This window comes from Castanea sativa, chromosome 7 (assembly GCF_040712315.1).
Source record: "Castanea sativa cultivar Marrone di Chiusa Pesio chromosome 7, ASM4071231v1".
Taxonomy (NCBI): Eukaryota; Viridiplantae; Streptophyta; class Magnoliopsida; order Fagales; family Fagaceae; genus Castanea; species Castanea sativa.
Genome location: NC_134019.1, coordinates 23230228 through 23253823, shown reverse-complemented (window position 1 = coordinate 23253823; position 23596 = coordinate 23230228). Strand labels below are relative to the sequence as shown.

Sequence of the window (23596 nt, the reverse complement as noted above, 5' to 3'; positions counted from 1 at the left end):
GGGGGTTGATTTTGCCGTTGATAGGGTGCAGCACACTGGCCATGGCTATGGCTGGCAGGAGTTGAGCTCGTGCTTGGTCGTCCATTATGTTCTAGCAGTTCTAGATTTGCTGTATCGGCATCTTCCAAGGGAAGATGGGCAGCTAGACGGTGAAGGCGATCCACTTCCTTTAGCATAGCTGTAATCAGCTTGTGCTCAGGACTGTCTACTACATAACGCATCAACATCTGCTTGTGCATGGCGACCTGCAATTTTTGTAATACAATTAGTACACCTAACGTAAAAATGGTAATACGCAACAAAATTTGAAAAGAAAGGTCAAAGCGATTACCGTAATAAGAAGTGAGGCACTAGTGTGGTCAACAAACCTCCATGTGACTTTACCATACCAGCCGAAATATGGATGAACACTCGACATAGCACCCTCTAGTCGTGCTTCATGACATAGTTTCTGTGCTCTCGTATTCCATACTTGGATGTGGCTAAAATGTCTAACCCTCCAATCCACTTCAATCTTCCCCCTTAGGTCTATCTTATGAAGGGCATCGTCAGTATCAACATCTTCGAGAATTTCTTGCACCATCCCAAACTGACGAAGAACACGATCCAGTGTATGTTTCTCTACTAGCTAGAAACATACAAGCGGCACCCTCGTCGTCCACATGTCCCGTCCTGCTACACAGAACGCAAGCAGGTGGCCTAATTCGGCTTCATATGGTTGCCACACCACTTGTTGTAGTAAAAAAAAAGCGCAGCACATTATGCAATGTTCCATTATTTTCAATTGACATATTTTACAATTATAACAGTATACAATATTCATAAACATTACAAGAAACACAATTTGAGTACCTGGTTGGGATACATAGAATCTAGAAGCTGACGGTACCGAACCAAACATATTTCGGCGGGGCTATTCTTCGTGCTCACGACCCAAACCAACCTACAATGAAGAAAGAGGGAATCAATATCTACCAATTATGCAATGTAATAAAAAAGAAAAAGGATATGTATGCTGATGGAAGCTTAAAAAATCCAGCATGTTTATTTTTCCTTAAAATACTACTACTACACTACATAAGCATCCTTAGTTGTAGAATAATACTTGAATAATGCTAAGTTCAATTATTTAGTAATGCTAAGTTCAAAAACTTAAGTAGTTGAATAATGCTAAGTTCAATGTGTCATATCGTTTAAAATGATGGATCCAAAAAAAATAGAGAGAATCGGTCAAGGAAGAGACTTACTTAATAAACAATGGCGAAGATGGTTATGGTGGGCCATATGCACCATCTGGTGGGAGGTCCATCCTTGGGCACAAAAAAGGGAATCTGGACCATGCCCAATACTGAACGAGTATTAAGGCCCCACCAATCTGACTAGCGTTTTTGTCGGTTGCCCTGCATAACTCTCTGTACAACCATGCAAGGCAAGCGCTCCCCCAACTGTATCAAGGTGGATTGTGAAGGTCCCTCAACATCTACAACCACATCGTATGCACCCTATCGCCAGACTTGTCAGCAAAAATTGTGTCCCCTAGGAGTGCTAGAATATAACACCGTGCATACTGACGCACATCAACCTCTTCTGCACCATCGGGCAACCCTTGGTCAATTTTTTCAAGTAGCTTCTTGATTTGGATCCTCTGTCCTTTAAGCACCACATAATTAGTAACAATTCCAAGCATTTGCTGACATTCAACAGCCTACCTCAGGGTACAAGTTCCAACAATTGCCTCACTATTGATTAGAATCCCCAACAGAACCTCCACGTCTTGTAATGTGATCGTCATCTCACCATATGGAAGGTGGAAGGTGTGGGTTTCAGGCCACCATTGTTCAACAAAGGCCGTTATCAAGTTATGATCAAGCTCTCTAAATGGGGTCCTATACAGCCCCTCTAATCCAATTTTCTTGACAATGTCGAGGACACAATCATCCACCATCGGGCTTCGTTTTCGAAACTCCTCATTACGACCACGACATTTCAATACCCCCGAATCCTGCACATAATAGAACCATGGTGATGAGATGCAATATGCCATAACCTTTGTATAAATGATTGTAGCTATCGTTCACAAAATAGACCATAAGTTCTTCAATTGGAATTTCCATGAGTTTATGACAACTTATTTAACGAAGCGTTTGTAGTCTCCTTATTTTTTTATACAAAAACCAAAAATACAAAAGCTATATATCAAGATTAAGGTTATGCTCAAGAAGAATTACATCAACAAAATCAGGAGTATAGCCTAAAATGAAAATGATAAGAGGTAGATAATTATTTAGAGACCATTTTGCAAGAGCATTACTATGCATTCAAAGCTAGTGATACCATTGACAAACTTAGGATTTTAGAAATGAAAAAAAAAAATCAACATAATGTAAAAGGATAAGAAAAGAATATAGAAATTCAGCAGGTTGTCGATTTTAATTTTACCTGGCCTTCCCAAACAGCGGATGATCGATGTTTAGTTAGAAACCTTAACACCGAAGGAACCTTGGGACCAGGACCGAACTCATCATCCACCTCAGCAACGGCAGCCATACTACACAAATTTTAGGGAGTTAAGAGTAATATAAGCCCATGTTCAAGATAAATTGGCAAGGATCTCAATGTATAGCCTAATATATTGCACAATTCTCCAAATACCACTATGCACACAAGCTCCATAAGAGATAATATTTATGTCAATAAGATAGAATCAAGTGAATAGAAAAACTAGCTAAATAGAAGACATCAACTTAAAACTACTAGGTAAGTTCGGGTGACATTGCAAGGAGAAAATTGGCATATAAAGATAATTTTCAAACATATATGTTAGTTAACATTGCTTTCAAACTACTTAGCAAACTAACATCTCAAGGTTTTTAAACTCGATTTCACTGTAGCAACTCGAAACTCAGAAACTTGAGTTCCACGTGAACTCGACTCTTTAACACTCGATTTTCCTAAAACAAAAACAGAACCAAAAGGAGAAAATTGGCAGAAGACACCCATTTTCAAACATATACGTTAGTTAACATCGTTTTCAAACTAATTAGCAAACTAACATTTCGAGTTTCTTAGACTCGATTTCACTGTAGCAACTACCAAAACAGTAACACGAAGCATGGGACTTCATCTAAGTTTTTTTCATCGCTCCTTGAAATTTAATTAACAATTGGAGTCTAAAGCTAATTTTACCACTCTACTTCAAACATCAAAAATCTAAAACATAAACTCATACTTCCGGGTATTTATTTCGTTTACAATAATGATGCACTAGAGTTCAAAATTTTTGTGTAGTTTAATGATTTAACCATTGGATTCTTATAGACCTTCAAATCTCTATTTTAAATGATCTAATATTAAACCAAAAGAAGAAGAAGCAAAGCTGTTTTATCAGCACTGCATATAAAGGTTAACTTATCCACAAGAATAGTGTGGCTTAAGGGTCAAATATTAGCATTACTAAATCTATGATATGAAACCTAAATAAATATCTTTTGGTTCTTCAACAACACTTTTATTTTCTATAGAATCAACCCACCAACTAAAGGTATCATCATGGGATACAAAATAACTCTTTTCAAATAATGGTATTCTCATAGCACTAGAATAGCTAATGATTTTCACAATTTCACCTAGCAATCTTACAAGGTGAGAAGAGCCTATGAACAAACACTTTGTTAGGATAACCATATTTTCAAATTTCTCTTCATTTGCACCGTTTGGTTCATTATATAAGAGGCAAATGAAAAGAAAGAAAGAACTTAAATTTCCACCCATCCCCAAAATTATCTATCGAAACTTGAAATTTGAAAGTAGGAGAGGCATAGAACAAAAAGTAAGTAGAACTTCCATTCTTCCTTTTGTTGTCCCTCCACTTTCCACATAACAAAAGTTATACAGTTTTCACCTTTTTTATTTCCTACTCTCCATTTTCTCTAAATACTAAGTTAAGCAAATGGAATGTAAAATTTATCTAGAAATGACAGTGGGAAGAAATGAGGGATGAATGTATCTTTTGTCCACAAACAGTAGGATTCTTAGCAAGCTTTGAAGTAAACAGAGAATGAAATTTTCACACACTTTGTCTATGTACTTGGTAAGTTTGTGTTTCATTTCAGTACTTTCAAGGTCTTATTAAAGCTAAAGCCAAATAGGATTTTGCACAGCTCTTCCTTGGATAAGGTCATAGCTGGATGCCATTTCTTCAACACTAAAGTGCTTGTTTTAAAAGTGCCAAGAAGGCCTTTCTAGAATTGAATTCATAGCTTTAAAGTCAGTGCATTTGAAGCAGGAACCATTACTTGTAGGAAAAAACCACAACTAATCAATCCTTAGTTTCTATGTGCAAGGTTCCTCTATAGATCAGCTCCAAACAATTGAATGCCCAAAATTAACTGTTTTGTTTAGTTTTCCAATTTGCACTTCTATCTTATCATTTTGAAATTTAATGGACAAATATGAATTAAATAACTTTGAAATGGAAGAGTTTTGTTTGAACTCCAAGTCTTTGAGCTCCTCCTTCTATAAATAAAAGGACTGATTTTTGCTTTCATGAATGCAACCCCAACTTCAGGATAGATGCTATTTCCTTTCTTCAATCCTTTAGGATAAATTTTATTACTGTCTGAATTCCCAAACCCACCACATATGTCAATATTAACTTCTTTGTCTCTCTTCAGTTTTGTTTCTGACATATATTCCACTTCTGGATAGCCTCAACAACCAATCTTGAATCACATTCTGGAGTTGACTCATGTGCAGTGCTTAATCCAGACACAATAGGTGTTGGATCTAGACAAGTTGATGTTCACAATGCATATTATACCATACAACTAGGAGGAAAAACCTAAAGGTAGTAATTTTCCTTTGAAGAGCTGCAATCCACAACTAAAGCATTGCCTTTGCAATTGTGGAAAGATGAAGCAATAGCCCCAAAAAGAGAACTCATCCTGCCAGTTGCATCTGCTGCAGCACGACTAATAGTGCCTTTCCATCCGTTAGTTCCATTCCTTATTCTATTGATTAAGTGGCCAACTAACCGCGGGCTTAACCATAACACCCAAAATGCCATTTTTGGTTGTAAAACTAGAGCATCAGCAGATTGGAAGTTTACTAATCCTCTAAAAGGATTTATATCAAACAAATTGCCTATCCCCCTTGATGAGTTAATCATAATCCAGTTGCTGTTGTCACCGAGGTTGATATCCAAAAAACATATAAGCACTTGACAATAACAACAGCATATTAAGGAAGGTACCAAGATAGAATTATCTAACACTACATTTGTAAAACCACGCTGTAGCTTGTAAAGATGTACATAAGATGCACCAGCATCAGATGCAGACGAGTTTATGTTGTGCCATAATGGTGAAATAGGACTCTTGTATGTCCTAAAATGGCTAATAACAACTTTTCCTACAGCATCTGTGAGAAAACAATAAGAAACCTAGGGAAAAATAAGTGAGATATCAAAAGGGATCATGCCAGTATTAGTTCATAAAATAACTTCTCTAGTAAATACCACAACAGCATGATCTACCAAAGACTAAGTTGCTACTGTGTTCGTTGAAGAGTAAAAATGGAGTGACATAGTTAAGAAATCAATTCATCATCTGTGCTGAAGAAAATGTTGCTACCATGTTCACTGACCGAAGGGAGGAAGAAAATTAAAATAAAAAGGTTGCTACCATGTTCAGTAGAAGGTAACCCACGCCTCAAAATGGACTTAATGATTCATATGATAAGTTAACCATAACTAGATTTGTCACACAACTTCCATTATGCAATATAATTCATTCACCTAGGTAAAGGGGAAGGCATATATATATATATATATATATATATATATATATATATATATATATATATATATATATATGTGGACTCAATGAGAAGAAAAAACAAAACTCAGGAAAATCATGTACCCAAAAACAAGCCATCAGGGACCCATAAACTTTAGGACATGAACATAAGATTGAGATCACAAGGAATGAAACCAAACAGCAGTAGGCAAAAAACTGTCACTCACTGGATCATGGACTTAATGATCAATGTTTCTATTCTGCCTATAGAAAGGGACCCATCAGAACAAAATTGTCTTGATATCTCTTTGATGCAATTGGTTTTGGGAGCATTTGCATGAATGAAACTTGGTCATGGACATTATTTGCATTCTCAACATCCCACACCTGGAATCTCCCTCACCCTCTAACTTGTCAAGCCCAGCCCAACCCATGTAGCTCTCACTTAGAAACAACAAATCTATATACATATTGTCTACTCAATGTGAAATTATGAAAGATGAAGTAAAATATTGAGTTAACAATTTCCAACCAAATAGCTATATTGTAATTTATTTTGAAATTTAAAAAAAATGAAAAATTAATTAATCTTTCACTAGAGCATAAAAGAACGACCTCACTCACACACTCTGCATGTCCAAATTCAAGTACATCTGGTTTCACATAATTATGAATTTAATTTATGTGCAAATTCCTTGCAAATATGGAACTATTTTCATGAACATTTGAAATTCTTATGCAGGAACAAGCTGTCAAGAACTAAATCCATTCACTTCTTTCTAACTAACCATACAATAACTAAATCGCCGTTTGGGCAGAGGCTTGCCGCGAAGTTGTTTGCAAAACTTCGCCAGACTGCCGTCTCTCCCGTGCATTTGCAGTTCTGACAGGTTGACTCCTAGTACCTAAGACTGAGATTTTGCCGGTTAAGTCTCGCGGGTCCAAAGAGACTCATTAAGGCCAAGGCCCGACCCAATTTAATAATTTTTTTAAAAAAAAAGTAAGAAGAGTAACGAGAAGAAGAAAGGAGAAGTTCAGTCCAATTTGTTGGCCTAATTTCAGATCCATGCTCAGTTAACAAGCCTAGCCCATAATTCAGGTTCTTGTTACAATTTTCTGTTGAGAGTCTTGAGACTTGGGTACGTTTGATTTTTTTTTTCTTTCTCTCAAGTTGCATATTACATTTATTAATTATTAAATGTTAGGATATATTTTCTTGAAACAAGGATAATTCAGGAGGTGCCTATTCTAACCTATTAAGTTAAAAGGCTCTTAGGTCGGGGTTCAAGTCTTAAGGAGGAAGATTCACACATATATATACTTATACTAGTTGCTAACCCGTGCGATGCACGGGAAAACTATTAAATATGAGTTATTGCATATTTTCTTACTATATCTGAAAAATACTATATTGTCCATAGATATTACAACTTAAAAATAACAGTTAGAATAAATTGGAACACAAAAATTGTCTTTCAACTCAAATGGTTATGAAGTTGCATTTTATAGTGAAGTCCAAGTGCTATATTTAACGGTTTGGTGCATCATAAAAATAAAAGATAAAAAATCGAAAAATATCACCTGACCCTATTTGTTCTTCTATTAATTAATATAACGAATTATTGTATTACATTGATATTGGATTCCTCCAATCTCATACCTCCTTCTTTTAATAAAAAGAACAAGTTAATATATTACATGAGGGTAGAAAATTCATAGGAAACTAAAATCCTAAAAATATTATACCTAAAGTTCACACTACAATGGCTCCTTTAGACCCCTTCTCTGGTACTATTACCAAGTACCAACAATGCAATTTTATGCTTGCTTTAAACCTAAAACTTTGAAATTAAGATTTGGTTACACCAATCAATTAGTTCAAATAAGCTATATGTACAGAACCCTTTAAACCAAAAAAAAAAAAAAACCAAGGATGAATCAATTACCTGAGAGTGAGAGAGAGACGGTGAATGACAGAGTGAGAGATATTCTGGGCTCGCAGAGATGGTGGGTCAGAGACCGACAATGAGAGGAGCCAACGACGACAGACCAAGCCACCGATGAGGCCGAGCCACCGATGAGTTGAGAGGAGAATGACAGACTGAGGGAGAGTCTCGTGCTTGAGTGGGTTTGAGCGTCTGTGGTTTGAGAGTAAGAGATGAGGGAGATTTTGAGATTCTGTGATTTTGTGATGTTTGAATTTTTGTGATTTTAAGAGTGAGATCTGCGAGGTGTTTGAGAGTGTTTTGGTGTGAGTGACCTGGGAGTTTGAGTGTTTGGGACACGTGGACGGCTGAACACAAATCGAGTCTATTAGACTCGAGTTCTTAAAACGACTCCAATGCACTCGAGTTTGAAATCTACGTGGACATTTTGTCCAGCTCAGCCGGTGCCGCGATGGAGAAATCGAGTATAATGTACTTAATTTATAAGCCCAAAATCGAGTCCACAAAACTCGATTTGTTAGAATCCAAATTAGTTTGAAACGTTGCCTAACTAATAATATTGTTTAGATTTTATAGTTATTTAAAAACAAATTTCCTATAGTTCAAAACCATAAGGTTTGACTAAATAGAGTTGTTTGGCGTTTTTTCATAAATAACTATAAAATTCAAACAATATTATTAGTTAGTCAACGTTTGAAACTAATTTCGTTTCTAACAAATCGAGTCTAATGGACTCGATTTTCGGCTTATAAATTGAGTACAGTGTACTCGATTTCCTATCGTAGCACCAGCTGAGCTGGACAAGGAGTCCACGTAGACATAAAAATCGAGTTCATTGAACTCGGTTTTGGGTCAAAAAAATTGAGTCCTTTGGACTCGATTTCCTAGTCTGTCACACCATGCCTTTCACACTCAGGTCACGACACTCAGGTCACGTGCGCACGTGAATAACTTTAAAGGAAATCGAGTCTAGTAGACTCGATTTTGGGTCCCCCACCACTTTCTGGCCACGTGGATAACTCGAGCAAATTAGATTCGATTTCTTTGCTTTTGAAAATCGAGTCTACTAGACTCGATTTCCGTGAATGGTCCCCAGCCAATCCATGTGTCGTGTGGGTCCCAACTGGGACCTTTTTCCCCCTTTACCCGGCTCACAGATTCATCTTCAGCTCTCTCATATTCTCTTCAGCTCTCTGGTGCCACCCTCAAGCTCACACTCACATTCCTCAAGTCTCACACAATTTGTCACATTAACAATAGTCTCTTACAGGTAATGTTTATACAATATTAAAATATTTTTTGTTAGTTAATATTATGATTACTTGCTAAGTTTTTTTTTAAGAAACAATTAGAACGTATTAGGTATTTTTTTTTTGTTTGTTAGTGGAAATATTGTGATTAGTTTATTTGTTAGTATATTGTGATTAATTGCTAGTTTTTTAAAAAAAATTAATATTATGATTAATTATTGGGAATATTTGTTTTTTTTTTTTGTTAGTGTAAATATTGTGATTAAATTATTTGCTAAGTTTTTTTTAAAAAAATGTTGTGATTAATTATTGGGAATATTTGTTTATTTTTTGTTAGTTTAAATATTGTGATTAAATTATTGGGAATATTTGTTTATTTTTTGTTAGTGTTACATATTGTGATTAAATTATTTGCTAAGTTTTTTTTTAATTAATATTGTGATTAATTATTGGGAATATTTGTTTATTTTTTGTTAGTGTAAATATTGTGATTAAATTATTTGCTAAGTTTTTTTTTAAAAAAAAAATTAATATTGTGATTAAATTATTGGGAAAATTAGTATTGGGGGAATATTTAGTACCAAATTTTGTGATTAATTATGTTATTACAACATATTGGGTATATTTTTTTTGTTAGTGTAAATATTGTGATGAATATATGCTAAGTTTTTAAAAAAAAAATAATATTGTGATTAATTATTGAGAATATTTAGTACTAAATATTGTGATCAATTGTTAGGAATATTTTGTACTTTTAGGTCTTTATCATGGGTATGAAATGGATTATGAATTTGATACCTAAGATAGTTGTAGTCTTTTTAGCATAAATTGTTTCAAGATATATTTGTTTAAGATTTATAACAGAGATTTCAATGGATAACTGGTTGGTCTAATATTTAAGTTTGATACCTAGAATGATTTGGAATTTTAAAAGAATATGAAATTGGTAATGACTATTTTTGTATGTGACCTGAGGTGAGTATACGCAATGTTTTGTGATTGATGTTGATTGAGAGTTATAAATTTGTCACTAACACAATTGCACTTGATGATCTATAGGTTGACAATGATCTATATAAATATATACTACAGTGGACCCCTTAGCAATGCCAACCCTTATGACGGATGTCCATTTCAAGGTCCGGGTATCCAGTGCCGTTATATGATGATACATCGCAAGTTAAAGACCTTGAGTGATTTGAAGATAAAAATTATGGAAGAGCTGTAACTGAACTCTGCTTTGCATGACATACATATTACTTTCCATTCTTCATATGAAGTCCTCAATCAATGCATTAGTTACAAATATATGGCGATAACAGAAGACAAACATGTGAAGATCATGTTTAACAAGATGCGTCAATGGGAACAAGTAGCAAATTTTGAGTTGTACGTCACTTTGGAGCCGCGTGCAGAAGTTGGCATAGAAGAAATTGTACAAACAACTACATCTCTACAGTTTGCAGTCCTAGATGATCAATGCACCACATTAGGAGGCTATAAACCCTTTTTTCAAGAGACACCAACAACAGTTAAGAGCGAACCTGGCAATAGATATGAAGATCAATTTTGTCCACATCGAGGTGAATCCTCTACACTTCCAGTAGTTGAAGATGAAGACGAACATTGTGTTGGGGAAGATCTTTACGATAGAGATGAGTACAAAGAGAGGATTGAGCGAGGTGACTTTGATAGGGGTGTTGATGACCATGAAATTACTTTCAATCCTCATGTTGATGATATGGATGAATGTGATGAAGATGATGCAGACGCTACTGTTAGAGTTCAGCATGTTACAAATACGACCCCCGTTTATGAACCTCCTGCCTCATCATTTTATGAAAATACTTGGGAAAATATGGTTGATCCTGAAGTTGGTGAGCAAGCATTTGCTTCTTCTTGGAATGCGGACATGAATTTTTGTACAGGGTTGCTTTTTGCTAATAAAGAAGTGGTGAAACGTGCATTAACAATTTATGCTGCAAAGCATAACAGAAACTTTCTGACTAGTAGGTCGACCAAAACTAGACTGTATGTGAAATGCATGGATGGGTCATGCAAGTGGTACGTTGGGCCAGCCTTGTGTCCTGCTTTGTGACCACCTGTCCCATAAGGAGATGCTTTTGTTGTGCATTTAGGTCAACCTTGTGGGGGTGAGTGTAACCCAACTACCTGCTCATTCTCGACATGCACATCTGGCTGTTTTGCTTGACTCCCAACAACTGAAGATCCTACAACTGCGGGGGAGGATGGTGTAGCAGATGAAATGTGAGTGAAGCCTGTAGTCATGGGATTTGTATGTAGTCTAGGAGTGGGCATGAATCACATGGAGTGAGTATGGGGTGGTACATGGTCTATATGACCAATGCTGTACGAGGGGGATTGAGTGTGCATGACAAGAGGGGTCTCACTAAAATCTAAGCCGAGATCAAAGGATGGTGGAGTAAGTGAAAGATGAGCGGGGTTAGAAAAAGTACGTGGGGTGGGTGAAAGGATCTCGGGTGAGAAGATGCATGCACAATGGGTCGAAGGAACTCTAGGTCAGGAATTGCATGAGCAGTACATGGAGTGATCTCTAGGGAAGAAGATGCATGTGGAGGTCAAGGGACCTCTGGGGCAGGAGATGCATGTGGGGGTGGAGGGAACTCTGGGGCAAGAGATGCATGTAGGGGTGGAGGGGGATCTGGCCTACTAGCTAGCTGATGGGATGCAGCATGCTGGGGATCCGGCCTATTTATAACCTGATGGGGTGCACCACGCTGACCATAGCTATGGCTAGCAGGAGTTGAGCTCGTGCTTGATCGTCCAGTACCTTCTAGCGCTTTTGGATTTGCCCAATCGGTATCTTCCAAGGGAAGTTGGGCAGTTATACGGCGAAGGCATTCCACTGCCTTAAGTACAGCTGTAATTTGCTTGTACTTAGGACTGCCTAGTACATAATGTGTCAACATCTGCTTGTGACTGGCAACTTGCAAGTAAATAAATACAATTAGTACATCTAACACAACAATGGTGATACGCAACAAAATTTGAAAAGAAAGGTCGAAGCAATTACCATAATAAAAAGTGCAGCGGTAGTGTGGTCAATGAACCTCCAAGTCACCTTACCGTACCAATGGAAGTATGGATAAGCAGGCGACATATCACCCTCTAGTCGTTCTCCATGAGATAGTAATTGTGCTCGACTATTCCATACTTGGATATGGCCAACATGTTTGTCCCTCCAATTCACATTGGTCTTCCCCCTCAGGTCAATGGCATGAAGGGCGTCGTCAGTATCAACATTTGGGGGTATTTCTTGTACCATCCCAAACTGACGAACAACACGGTTCGGTGTATGTTTCTCTACTAGCCAGAAACATACAAGCGGCACCTTCGCCGTCCACACGTCCTTGCCTGCGACACAACGCAGGCAGGTGGCCTAATTCAGCTTCATATGGTTGCCACACCACCTGAAATAGCCAAATAAAAGGGCAGCACATTATGCAATGTTCCATTATTTTCGACTATGCGCTATTTTACAGTTATAACAGGATACAACAGACGTAAACAATAGAAGAAACACAATTTGGGTACCTGGTTGGGATGCATAAAATTTAGAAGCTGACGATACCGGACCAGACAGATTTTGGAGGGGCTATTCTTCGTGCTCACGACCCACACGGTCCTACAATCGTAAATTTAACATTACATACCACTAAATTTATACCAATAAATGATTATCTAAACATATGATTAGTGGTGGAACTAGAAATTAATAACACTTGTATTATACATCAATCATAACATATGACCTCAGTGGTTGTAAAACGATATATACAAATAAATAAAAAATCCTATTAATTTTCAAAATTTGAGGAATATCAAGGTATGGAATTTTATTTTCTATGTCTAACAATGTGTCATGTCGTTTAAAATTATGGATTTATTTCCAATAAAGAGAATCGATGAAGGAAGAGACTTACTTAATGGACAATGGAGAAGGTGCAAATGGTTGGCCATATGCATCATCTGGTGGGAGGTCCATCCTTGGGCACAAAAAAGGGAATCTGAACCATGCCCAATACTGAACCAGTATCAAGGCCCCACCAATTTGACTGGCACCTCTGTCGGTTGCCCTGCATAACTCTTTGTACAACCATGCAAGGCAAGCGCTCCCCCAACTGTATCAAGGTGGATTGTGAAGGTCCCTCAACATCTGCAACCACATCGTATGCACCCTATTGCCAGACTTGTCAGTGGAAATTGTGTCCCCCAAGAGTGCTAGAATATAACACCGTGCATACTGATGCACAACCAACTCTGCTGCACCATCAGGTAACCCTTGGTCAACTTTTTGAAGTAGCCTGTTAATTAGGATCCTTTGTCCATTAAGCACCACACCATTAGTAGCAATTCCAAGCATATTCTGACATTCATCAACCCATGTCAAGGCAGTTATTCCAACAATTGCCTCACCATCGATTGAAATCCCCAAAAAACCTCCACATCCTGTAAGATGATCGTTGTCTCACCATGTGGCAAGTGGAAGGTGTGGGTTTCAGGCCGCCATTGCTCAACGAAGGCCGTTATCACGTTATGATCAAGGTCTCTAGATGGGTCCTATGCATCCCCTCTAATCCAACTCTCTTGACAATGTCGAGGATGCGATCATCCACCACTATCGGGCTTCGTTTTTGGAACTCATCATTACGACCACCGCATTTCAGTACCCTTGGATCCTACACATGATAGAACCATGGTGATGAGATGCAATATGCCATAACTTTTGTATTTATGATTGTAGCTATTGATCCCAAAAAACAAAAATAAATCGGTTATCAAGGGAAATTGGAATATCATCCAAAAAAAAAAAAAACAACAAGAGAAAAATAAAAGTATGCAATGCACTTGACACATTTGTTTTTAGCCGTTTATCCTACTACTTATGCCGTGCATGCTAGTGTAAACATTGCCATAATAGCAATCCAACCCATTACCCACCATGTTTACAATGAATACATACATCAAAATTTGATTCTCTTTGGCTCTCACAATTCAATTTGGTTATCTTAGTCCAATGCTAAAAGACTGAAATAGTCAAACCTCTCTAAATCTTATCAATGGTAATGTCTTTAATTATCTAAGAACCTTTATGTAAAGGTGTGCAATAGTCAACCAATCTAACTCAACCCAACTAATGAGCACAACTATGCATTCAAAGCTAGTAATACCATTGAAAAACTTAGAATTTTAGAAATGAGAAAAAAAATCAACATAATGTAAAAGGATAAGAAGAGAATATAGAAATTCAGCAAGTGGTCGGTTTTAATTTTACCTCGCCTTCCCAAACAGCGCACGATCGATGTTCTTTTAGAAACCTTAACACCGAACCCTCTATGGGACTAGGTTCGAACTCATTAGGGATCTCAGCAGCAACGGCAACCATACTGCACGAAATTTAGGGAGTTAGGAGTAATATAAACTTGAGTTCCATGTGAACTCGACTCTTTAACACTCAATTTCCCTACAACAAAAACAAAACCAAAAGGAGAAAATTGGCATAAGACACCCATTTTCAAACATATTCGTTAGTTAATGTCGTTTTCAAACTAATTAGCAAACTAACATTTTGAGTTTCTTAGACTTGATTTCACTGTAGCAACTATCAAAACAGTAACACGAAGCATGGGACTTCATGTAAGTTTTGTGTAAACTCAGTTTTCTTTATTTATTTTCATTGGTGCTGTTTTTCTTTATTCACACGTTTGATTGCATCTTTGTTTTAGTAAACATATTTGTATAATAATTTGCTATTATCTAGTGCAAGATGAGAGGGAAGTCTTGCCTCCAAATTTAGAGGTTACAGGTGCAGCTACTACTGTCACTGTTGCTTCTCATGGGATTGAAGTAGCAGTGGAGTTTAAGCTAGTTAAGCATCCGAGTGAACCTCTTGACACTGATAAACCAATTCAATATCCATTACCTGAACCTTCAATTCTTAATGTAAGCTCAAAACTTGGTGTGCCTTCTAGAATGTTCTGTTATACATTGCAAAGGGTGCAAGCAGAAGTGTGTGTGTGTGTGTGTGTGTGTGTGTGTGTCTGTGGCACATTGTTGGTTTGGTTTGCTCTGGATAGACTAGTTTGGATAGTTAACATTAGAAAAAAAAATTTATTTGCGTCTCAATTTGACATTTTTGTCATCCTTATTAGTAGAAAACTGACCAAAAGATTGTCAAGAAAACTAAAAACAGCATGCATGATTACTTATTGTTTTATGCATCATCAGAGTTTTGTAGAAAGCATTTTTCCTTCAACTTTAAAATTTGCTGTGGATCCAAGAACACAGTACAGGTAAGGCATTTTAAGGTATTAGAAGAATTTGCTAAGAAGCCTCCTGGGCATGAGGATAAGTACAGTAATTTCAAGTTTCAAATTGATATTCAGGGATCAATTAAAATAAAATAAAATAAAAACAGCAAACAATCATATGGGTCATAATCACAAATAAAAAACAAATCAAACAAAATAAAAACAACAGACAATCATATGGGTCATAATCACAAATAAATAACAAATCAAACCATTGGACTTCATCTCATAAAAAATAAAAATTAACAATTTGTCAGAGTGAGAGTGAGAGGGAAGATTGAGATTAAGAGTGAGACGGTGTGAGTGTTTGAATTCTCCTCTAATGTGATGCATAGAATTGAAACCCCTACCAAGTCATAGAAGTCATTCATACAAGATATACAAGATATTATACTAAGTTAAAATCAAATCTTCATCAATAGCAGCCAAACACTCCAGGATGAAAACCAATCTCACTAGCAGATTATTGAGAAACAAATTCAATGCAGAGAAAATATATTAACACATATAACCTCTAATTAAAATTCAAAATAGGTATTAACTTCTGCACTACATTAAAAAAAACAATGAATCTTAAACCAACTATAAATCATATATCATCATCACTATACAATTGATGAAACCGACTAGGCAAATACATTGAGTGCGATAACAAAGCTTTGTTTGATTGGTCTTAGACATGGAATCCCACATCTAGTGATTCCCTCCCAATGCTTATTGACTCTCTTCTTTCTTGTGCACAGCATTTAGTTTTCTTTGTATTTATTTAGCTGGTTCGTGCTTGTTTTGCATAAAGTAGTCTTCTCTAATAAAAATTTTGACTTATCAAAAAAAAAAAAAAGAAATTGCAAAGAAAACAAAAGGTAAATATGATATGCCACTGCTAGTATATCACCCCTTCTTGTATTGCAATATCTCTTCATTACAAGCAAAAATTTCCTACATAGAAACTGAAAAGGTCGTGTATAAATTTCAAATGAATTACCAGAAAACCAACAAGGTTTATACCTCAAAAGCATATCACCCAGCCAAAATTTATGCATGAATGGATCAAAGTAATATATAGCAAGTGTACATATTAGTTTGAAATTTAATTTAACAATTGGAGTCTAAAGCTAATTTTGCCACTCTACTTCAAACATCCAAAATCTAAAACAGAAGCTCATACTTCTAGGTATTTGTTTCGTTTACAATAATGATGCACTAGAGTTCAAAAATTTTGTGTAGTTTAATGATTTAACTATTGGATTCTTATAGACCTTCAAATCTCTATTTTAAATGATCTAATATTAAGTTTTCATCGATCTAACTAACAATCTTAAACATCACCTCATATGATCATCCACAAATAACCCACTTTCAATATAACACATTTTACAAAAGAGAGATAATCTAACAATCAAAAGAGCAGACATAAATATATGCCACAATAATGCTGTAGAGATATGGACACAGCTCGAGCACATTCCATTATACCAATGATGTACTACAAAGATCACATTGAAGTTTTATGTGAGGACACTGTGAATTACTCACAATGAAGCTAACACACACGCTAGCTGTCCTTCCAAACAAAATTAAAGCTCTATATGGAATCAAAGATTTTCCCAATTCCAAGCAAAAAAATATGTACCTCTTGCACCAATCCTTTGCCTCTATCACACGTTTCTTTAGTCATACAATTTGAATATGAAATGCTAGAGCCCAAAAGAAAAGAAAGGAACCCGGTATAATTGTGGAGCCACATCAGGCATTATTAAGTAATCAATAAAGAATGTAAAGAATAAAAGGACTGGCAACCATTTCTAAACAACAAGGTAAGACCATTTGGTTGGGGAAAGGTTAAGATAGTGAATTAAAGTATTAGAAAAGGAGTCATCAAATTAATTGAACTAAGAATGACAAAAGTCAATGTACTTTGATTTTTGATTCTTGATCAGACTTAATGTATTTGATTAGCTAGATTAATTTATCCCATATTATGTACAAACTTTTATAAAATGTGGATACTATACCATATTATGTGAGTAATTAATTTTTTTTCTTTAATTTATTTTGGAAAAGTAGGTCAGCTGCCATGATGAAAGTGTATTTAATAATAGATGAATCCAAATTCTTGACCTTTTGACAAAAAAAAATTTCCTCTTTTTATGTTTTCTGCTGGAAACGAAATTAAACATGATGTAAAATCTAATGTGGGCACTGCAAATATCAGTTGTCATAGGTAATGGAATAACACTATAATACTATACTAATTTCTAGATTTGTTTTAGTCTTGTTAAATTGTGTAAGAGGGCATGTGAAAGATAATATTCTGCTTTGTTTGTTTAGAAAATGTCCTAACTTTTAGCGCGTGCTGGAGAGAGGGTGAGAGATTCTATGGAGCCCTACATTGACATCAGGGTTTCCAAAAAGAAAAAATGTAAACAAAAAGTCTAACTTCTAAACTATGATTTTAAGCTAGTATTGCTCTATTAAGCTTGGATTTACAATATACTAGAGTGGTGGATTATATATATTATTTAATACAACTTTGGCATTGTTGCACTAAAAAAAACACTGACCTATATCAGCGCTTCAATAACACCGTTATAGGTCTCTAAACCACTGACATAGGTCCAGTTGGGCTATTGATCCAATGCTAAGATTACCTTAAGGACTTGAACCCTACTACTAGTCTACAAGGCAAACTTCCTTCACTCAGACCTTTCAAAATATAATTAAATCCTATATGGAATCCCTCTCTCAAAAGCTTAGTAGGGAATATATTTTTGGATAAAGGGGGGCTAAGACTTAGGAGGGCCTATATAGATATAAACATCGTATTTTCAAACTGATTTCAAACTTTATAGCATTTCAATGCACAGATCATTATAAAAAAAAAAAAAAAAATAGTAAGGCCTGTCATATAAGCATAAAGTGTTTACATAGTCATGAACTCTGGTATATATGCTAAAAGAAAAGGAAATCATTCAAGCTTAACTTTCATCTCAACACTTTAGTGACTTTACTGTGGTCCTTCAAATCAGTACTACTAGTTTCGTATCTATATAGAAGTGAAAATATACCTTGAATTATACAATCCTCTTTTTCATACATAAGATACAACTTCACAGGAATAACCAAGGAAGATTCTTTGTGTTCCTCCCATAATGAAAAAGACAAACACAAAATTATAATGTATCCTTTTTTGTTTTTCCTCTCTACTTTCCCAATGCCAGAAAATTCCATGGCCGACCATTCACACTACTTCTTCTCCCTTGTAGGACAAAAACTTTACATTATCATTCCCAGAAATATAGGACAAAGGGACAAATAACATGTGGCTGATGATCCTCTTGTCACCTCACACTAAATATAGGACAAAGGGACAAACTACCCACTAAGTTTTTTTCTCACTAAAGAATGTTAAAGGCTGAGTTTTCCTCCAAAACCCATTTCCTAAAGTGTCTAGTAAACATGAATATAGCCATTAATTCATCTTTAGATTCAATAACTAAATATTCATATCATGGGATCAGAAAAAAAAGTTTAAACCTTTGATCAAAGATCTAAGATTGGTAAACGATAGTATTAAGAAGCGATCAATAGCAAAGGCAGATGTGAGAATTAAGAGACAAATGCAAGCAAAGTGTCATAGAGAGAGAGAGAGAGAGAGAGAGAGAGAGAGAGAGAGAGAGACATACCTTGAGAAACAGTGTTTGGTGGTAATGAATGGAAAGCAGAATTGCGATACGTGTTTGAAAGATTATTTGAACCTTTTCTTGACCAATTGGAGACGGTAAAGGTAATCACCCAGGGAACTTGTAATGACAAACTTTAAAAGGAAGCTATATGTACAAAACCCTTTAAACAAAAAAAAAAAAACAAAAAAAGAAAAAAGAAGAAGCAAGAGGAACTTAGATAGAATCAATTACCTGAGAGTGAGAGAGAGACCGTGAATGACCCAACAAGGCTCGAAAAGATGCTGGGATCGCAGAGATGGTGGGTCAGAAAGATGGTCGAAGTCCGACGAGGAGAGGAGCCACCGACGACAGAATGAGCCACCGATGAGGCCAAGCCGCCGATGAATTGAGAGGAGAATGACAGAGAGAGAGAGAGTCTCGTGCTTGAGTGGGTTTGAGTGTCTGGATGTTTGAGAGTGAGAGTGAGAGTGAGAGACTGTGAAAGAGACAGTGTGAGACCGAGTGAGTGTTTGAATTTTTGTGATTTTGAGAGTGAGAGATGAGTGTGATCTGTGGTTTTGAGAGTGAGAGCGAGAGACTGAGTGTGCGAGGTGTTTGAGAGTGTTTTGTTGAGAGTGATTTGGTGAGAGTGATCTGGGAGTTTGAGTGTTTAGGACACGTGGACGGTTGAACAGAAATCGAGTCCAAGAGACTCGAGTTCTTAAAACGACTCTAATGCACTCGAGTTTTATATCTACATGGACATATTGTCCACCTCAGCCGGTGCCACGATGGGAAAATCGAGTACAATGTACTTGATTTTTAAGCCCAAAATCGAGTTCATTGGACTCGATTTGTTATAAACCAAATTAGTTTTAAACGTTGGCTAACTAATAATATTGTTTGGATTTTATAGTTATTTAAAAATTTTGGCCGAGTTGTTTAGCAAAAGCATCAAATAGTGCGTATATATGTACTCGCCAGAATTTTTAAACCACCCAAGACAGTATTTATACGACCTCTTCGCTCTTTTCATAAAATATTCATAAAATAAATAATTAATATATGTCTTAAGGTTACTCTTTTAATATAAATAGAAATAGACTTTCAAAAAAAAAATAGAAATATAAATAGAAATAGAAATAAAATAAGCAGTATAATATATAGACTTTGTATCAAAAAAAAAAAAATAATAATAATATATTGACTTCTTGTTGAGTCAATAATTTTGAAGAAGGATGGTATATCAGGTTGATGTCGTAGCCGTCCAATTCTTTTCATATTTGATAACAATTGGCAAACCTCTAAGCCCCAAACCCACTTTCTCTAGCCATGGTTTTCCAGGCACCGAAGCTCCGTATCATCTACTTGTTAATAAGCATTTTCCTCTTGCTCATAAACCCTTGTGCAACTCAGATATTCTTCAACTACACCGATTTCAACAACAAACCTATAATCCGAACAGGAAACGCTTCGATATCAGGTTCAGTGATCCAACTCACGCCAGATGAAGTGGACAACTGGGGTCGAGCCATATATTCAGAACAGATGCATCTTTGGGACGAGAAATCAGAAAAAGTGGCCAGCTTCACTTCCAACTTCTCCTTCATCATCAATTCTCAAGGTAAAGACAGATATTCAGATGGGATCACGTTCTTCCTCTCAACCCCAAATTACCCTGTTCCTAGCCCAACAGATGGCTCCGGCCTCGGCCTTCTGAGCCGCAATCAAATGAATGACGCCACTTTCCTGGCTGCAAATAAATTTGTTGCAGTGGAGTTTGATACATTTCCAAATGAAGAATTTGATCCACTGAATTCAGTTCGTGAACACGTTGGTATCAATATCAACAACTTGAAGTCTCAGATCTCCACACCATGGTATTGTACTATTAAGGAGAATAGAACATATAGTGCAAGTATCAATTACGATTCTAGTACGCAAAATTTAAGCGTAACCTTCACTGGTTTCAATTATGATAACAACGTTATTCAACAGCACCTTTCTTTAGTAATTAATTTGACAGATCATTTACCAGAATCGGTTGAATTTGGGTTCTCAGCTTCGACAGGATTGATTTCTGAGTTGCATATTCTTTCCACTTGGTCTTTTGAATCGACAGCACCTTCTACGATTCAGCAATCGCCAGCACCTCCTACGATTCAGCAATCGCCAGCACCTCCTGTGGAGAAGAATAAAGATGAGCCAAAGACAAAATTGGTGGTGGGCCTGAGTTTAGGTGTATGCATTTTAATTATTGGTTTGGTGTTGGTTTGCTTTGTGTATAGGAAAAAGTGTTGTGAAGGGAAAGGAGAAAAACAAGAGGAGCTTGGCTTTGATCTTTCAATGGATGATGAATTCGAACGAGGTGTTGGACCAAAGAAGTTTTCTTACGACGAATTAGTTTCTGCAACGAGCAACTTTGCAGAGGAAAATAAGCTTGGACAAGGAGGGTTTGGTAGGGTTTATAAAGGATATTTGAGGGTCATAAATTCCTATGTTGCTATTAAGAGAGTTTCAAGGGGATTTGAACAAGGGATGAAGGAGTATATATCTGAGGTGAGGACTATTGGTCGACTTAGGCATAGAAATTTGGTGCAATTAATTGGTTGGTGCCACGAGAAAAATGATCTTCTTCTAATTTATGAGTTCATGTCAAATGGCAGCTTAGATTTGCATCTTTTCAAAGGTAAAAGCTTGTTAACATGGGTGGAGAGGTACAATATTGCCCGAGGCCTAGCATCAGCACTGCAATACTTGCATGAAGAATGGGAACAATGCGTGTTGCATAGGGACATAAAGTCAAGCAACATCTTGTTGGATTCAAATTTAAATGCAAAGCTTGGGGATTTTGGCTTAGCTAGACTCGTGGACCATGTAAAAGGATCGCAAACCACAGCTTTGGCAGGGACCATGGGCTATATAGCTCCTGAATATGTTTTCTCGGGCAGGGCCTGCAAGGAGACAGATGTATATAGTTTCGGGATTGTATTATTGGAGATAACTTGTGGAAGAAAACCAGCTGAACCCAATGCAAAACAAGATGAAATTATTATGTTAGAGTGGGTTTGGGAGCTTTATGGAGCAAGGAATCTTCTTAAGGCAGCTGACCCTAGATTGGGTGGAGATTTTGATGAGCTGCAAATGGAACGGTTGATGGCTGTTGGACTTTGGTGTGCTCATCCAGATTACAATGCCAGACCGTCAATAAGAAAAGCCATTCATGTGCTTGATTTTGAAGTTACATTACCCATTCTTACCCCTCCAATTATTGTATCAACATCTTCAACTAGTATATTAGGAAACCACGATGCTTCAACATCTTCAACTAGTAAATCAGGAAACCACGACGCTTAGTCATCTAGCCCTATCATAGGTCAAAGCATCAAGACTCAGGGCAAGAAGAGGCAGAGCAGATCAGTGAAGATGTACATGGCTAAGCTACTTGTGGTTTTAGTCTATGTATTGTATATAGCTTAAATTGTGTGTAGTTTAGTTAGTCTTTTAAATAGTTTAATGATGCACGTGATTGTGCACGTGTGAGCTTTTAGTTTTTCTGTTAAGAAGCTATTATAGTTGTTAAGTTAGTTACTTAGAGGGCGTTTGGATCCGCCGTTTGTGCGTCTACGTTTTTGCTTTGCTTTGCTTTTTTTTTTTTTTTTTTTTCACCCAGCAGTTTATTTTGACTTTTCAGCCATGAACAGTGCACAAATACACTGTTCATGAGTCTCACAAATTTCACTTTTTAATAACTTTTTCATTAAAAATGGGTCCCACAAAACTATTCATATATTTAAAAATTATTTTGCTACAGTGTTTTCAGTTTTTAGTTTTCAGTTTCAGCAAAATAAGTTCTATCCAAACGGACCTTTAGCCTCTAATTTTATATAAGGATCAATCCCATGTATCATTAAGCAAGTTAATGAGAATTTCATTCTTAGCAAATCTCTCATAAGCCCTGGTAGCAACACTGGTTCCTCACAGTTCACAGCATATTCTAAAGCTTATGCATCTACTTAATAAATTCTATACTCGCACTTTGTTGATGCTAGGTAAATTAATTCTCGGAACATAATGCATTTAAGCTATCAAAGAGGAGGGAGAAGAGCCTGAACCTTTACTGAAGTCTGCCTAGAGTTTTTGCGTAAACAACTACAGCTTTGGAACTAAGAAATAAAATGTGTCTCTTACTACATGTCGTTTAGTTGTTCACACTTTACCTTAAGGAAGTCACACTTATGTCACGTGACCAATTTGTTACAACCCTAAATATATTCACTATCTAATTCTTTGTAGATTTACTATTCATTATTGACAAGTATTATTTCTTGTTACCCAGATTTTGATTGGTGGAGTGAGTGTTGGGTGCAGTGCATGGCATCATTGTTGTCCAGCTCATCACACTCAATTAGACACCTCATTAATTAAGGCAAGACTCAAAGTCTTCTTACCATTTCCTTGGGCAAAGACTTTTGAGTGTGTCTCACACGCAGAAGAGGTCAAAGGGTTGAAGATATTAATTGTGGTCATTCGGCCATTTGGTAATATGAGAACAGCTTGAGAGAGAGAGAGAGAGAGAGAGAGAGA

At 36.4% G+C, this 23596-nt stretch overlaps 1 protein-coding gene across 1 annotated transcript; it reads left to right on the top strand.

The window, feature by feature from the left end:
- Positions 1-20285: 20285 nt before the first annotated feature.
- LOC142642421 (L-type lectin-domain containing receptor kinase IX.1-like) lies at positions 20286-22599 on the top strand. Its single transcript, XM_075816771.1, has one exon. It carries the CDS (start codon positions 20342-20344, stop codon positions 22364-22366), a length of 2025 nt encoding a protein of 674 aa, XP_075672886.1. The 5' UTR covers positions 20286-20341; the 3' UTR covers positions 22367-22599.
- The last annotated feature ends 997 nt before the right edge of the window (positions 22600-23596 follow it).